At 36.3% G+C, this 3193-nt stretch overlaps 1 protein-coding gene across 1 annotated transcript; it reads left to right on the top strand.

Moving 5' to 3' along the window:
• Positions 1-239: 239 nt before the first annotated feature.
• Positions 240-2380, top strand: LOC140838836 (rho GDP-dissociation inhibitor 1-like). Its single transcript, XM_073205432.1, has 5 exons — positions 240-491; positions 570-636; positions 1430-1648; positions 1723-1847; positions 2027-2380. The coding sequence occupies exons 1-5, from the start codon at positions 240-242 to the stop codon at positions 2114-2116; spliced, it is 753 nt and encodes a 250-aa protein (XP_073061533.1). The 3' UTR covers positions 2117-2380.
• The last annotated feature ends 813 nt before the right edge of the window (positions 2381-3193 follow it).

Here is a 3193-nt window from a genome sequence, read left to right as displayed (position 1 = left end):
TTCACCCTTTATCGGATTCTTTCTTTTCCTCAGTGGGATAATTTAATTTTAAATATATGTAAAGAGTTTCTTTTTGTTTCTTTCTGCTTTGTCCTTTTGAATCTGGGCTCATTTTCTTTCTGCTTCGTCCTTTTGAATCTGGGCTCATTTTTCAGTACCTGTGGATAAAAGCACTGGTTTATTGGTTGTGTGACTTTTGGGTTCTTTTATCGAACGAATTCTGTGAATAAAACTGGTTCATGTCTTTGGCTGTCGGAGCTGTGTCAAGTTCCAAAAGCATGGGATTTGATGAGAAGGGGGACCCGATTACCGATGGTAACACCAAATCCGACCCGGACCCAGAAATCGTACCCGATTCTGGGGGGAGGGTCAGCAGACAGATGAGTGAGACCTCCCTTTATGCCACTGAGGATGAAGATGATGAAGATACAGAAGCCAAGATACAGTTGGGTCCGCAGTGCACCCTCAAAGAACTGTCCGAAAAAGACAAGGTTTGCGTTTCTATGGTGAAAACGTGTATTCTTTGAGCATGCCCAAATCTATATTTTATAAGAATGTTGCCAATGTAGGATGATGAGAGTTTGAGGAGGTGGAAGGAGCAGCTTCTGGGGAGTGTGGATGTGAACTCTGTTGGAGGTAATTATTTCTGTTATTTTTGTTTCTATTCTTACACATCGGTTCTATATCCTGCGTTTTAAAAACTCAAATCTTGTTCGCATTTTTCTGAAGAAAATTTCATGGAGAAAATGAACGTAGACAGACAGTATAGCGGACATATGAGATCTTAAAAGCGAAATTCTTCTCCGGCGAAAATAATCAGAGAAATTTTACGTTGTATTTGATCTGTGCAGTACAGGAACATTCATTGTATTCTTTTAGCTTATCATTTTGTCCATATAATTTTTGCTTATAATAACTCATAATCAACTTATCTATTTCAATCCTTTACTTTTTAAAAAATATCAGGAGAATATTCCTCACTATTTTATTTAGAACAATTTTCTTGTCCCTCTATTATTAATTTGGCAAAAACTCGTGTGAGACGGTCTCACGGATCGTATTTTGTGAGACGGATCTTTATTTGGGTCATCCATGAAAAAGTATTAGTTCTTATGTTAAGATTATTACTTTTTATTGTGAATATTGATAGGGTTGACCGTTTCACAACTTAAGATCCGTGAGACGGTCACATGAGACTCACTCATTAAATTTATATTTACTTTCTTTGTGTGATAAATTCTATTGATTTAAAGAAATTGTTATGGGGATCGAAATCGTGAAATGATTATCAGAATTTTAGCGAGCGAGAAGATAACTATTAGCAAAAATTTCTTGAAGAATTTTTCGCCCCTACTCACTAAATCCACCCCTGTTTGTGCTATCCTGTACAACTTTCAACTTAAGTCTTCTGCAATCTACAACGTTGTAGAAACGCTTGATCCAGAAGTGAAAATCTTGAGCCTTGCAATCAAATCCCCCGGAAGGAACGATATACTTCTTCCGATACCTGAAGATGGGAACCCGAAAGGCCCCTGGTTTACTCTGAAAGAGGGAAGCCATTATTGCCTCAACTTTATGTTCCAGGTCAACAACAACATCGTATCAGGCCTCAAGTACAAGAACACTGTCTGGAAAACTGGCATCAAAGGTTCTTTTCTTTGTTTATCTTTCAGTGTAACAGGCAAATAATTAGATTCTCTATTTATCAACCTTTTCCTCCAGTGGACAGCACGAAAGAGATGATTGGAACCTTCAGTCCCCAGCCAGAGGCTTATAGCCACGAAATGCCAGAAGAAATGACCCCTTCTGGCATATTTGCTCGAGGATCGTATTCAGCGAAAACACAGGTTTGGAACTATAGCTTTAGCAGGTTATGACTTGCGAGATGCATATCATAGATGCAGCAAATAGAAAATGAACCATCTGAATCTTGAAAAGTATCTATGTTTTATATGTGAATGTTGCATTCTAAAAGGTAAGCAAATGCGTTTGTCATTCATGCTGACATCTTTTACCATGCGTGCAGTTCCTTGATGATGATAACAGATGCTACTTGGAGCTGAATTATACATTTGAAATCAGGAAAGACTGGCAATCAACAAAAGATTGTGGCTGAGTAGTAGCTTAAGAATTTTCCTTTTGTTGCTCTCGTTTCGCTTTCTAGTGCCTTTTCTTTTCATTGTTTGTACTTGGTATGTGATCTGAGGAGACAATAGAATCAGGAAGAGTTCTTTTCTGAGATTGGAAAGCCGGTAGATCTTACAACCAGTTTCTCATTTGTTGATTGTCTTATGAGTCAGAATCTAAGTGTTGTTCTTGACCTGACAATTTAGCAAATCTCGTCATTTTTTCAATGTTTAAGTGGCTAGATTTCAGCTAATTTATAGAGCAAAACGAATTAAGTTTTAGTCCCAATTTAACATAGAGTCATGCTATTGTATAACATCAATTTCAACTTGACGTGAGCCGAGGAATTCCTCCGGTGAATCAACTATTTCCAAAGTGAAGACTAGAAAGTATATATTTGAGTCATTCTTGGTATTTTGACATATTGTTGGCTCTTGTAGGCTTTGACTTTGTTTGGATTTTTTGTTTCCTTTGATTTGATTGTGTATTAGGAGTACGGTATTTCTAATATTTTCAAGTATTTCATTGAATAGATGAACTTGTTAGAGTTTCATTTTGTTTTAATTCGCAAATACTTAAGACTTGTAGATTTTAAGTTTAAACTCTGATTTTAAACTTCACTTAGGGACATGATAATCTCCCCGAAAGAAATTTAAGCAAAAATAAATCACATGTATTCTCACCAAACTGGAAATATTCTAAAAGATGTATAAAATTGATTTATGTAAAATTTTGAATTTAATAGTTTTAAACCTATCTCGACTGCCCACGTAAATCTGGAGTGACATGCATGAGTGCTCTGCCAAAACTTCCAGGTTCTTCTCTTCTTTGATCTGTATCCCATGAACAAAATATGTGGCAGAGAATTACTAATGAATCTCAACTGTTCTACTGTAGTTTCACATGAACTAAGCCCGAAAAAGGACAGAAATCTTGGCCTCTGAAAGAATGCATGCTTCACATCCAAATATATATTTTATCGACCACATTTCTAAAGTCTTCCCAGAAAAGAAATGATAATTAGACCTCAGGAGCAAAATTGAAAGGAAATAATTAATTCAAGAAA

Source organism: Primulina eburnea, chromosome 8 (genome assembly GCF_022965805.1).
Source record: "Primulina eburnea isolate SZY01 chromosome 8, ASM2296580v1, whole genome shotgun sequence".
NCBI lineage: Eukaryota > Viridiplantae > Streptophyta > Magnoliopsida > Lamiales > Gesneriaceae > Primulina > Primulina eburnea.
This window is presented reverse-complemented; position numbering and strand designations above follow the sequence as displayed.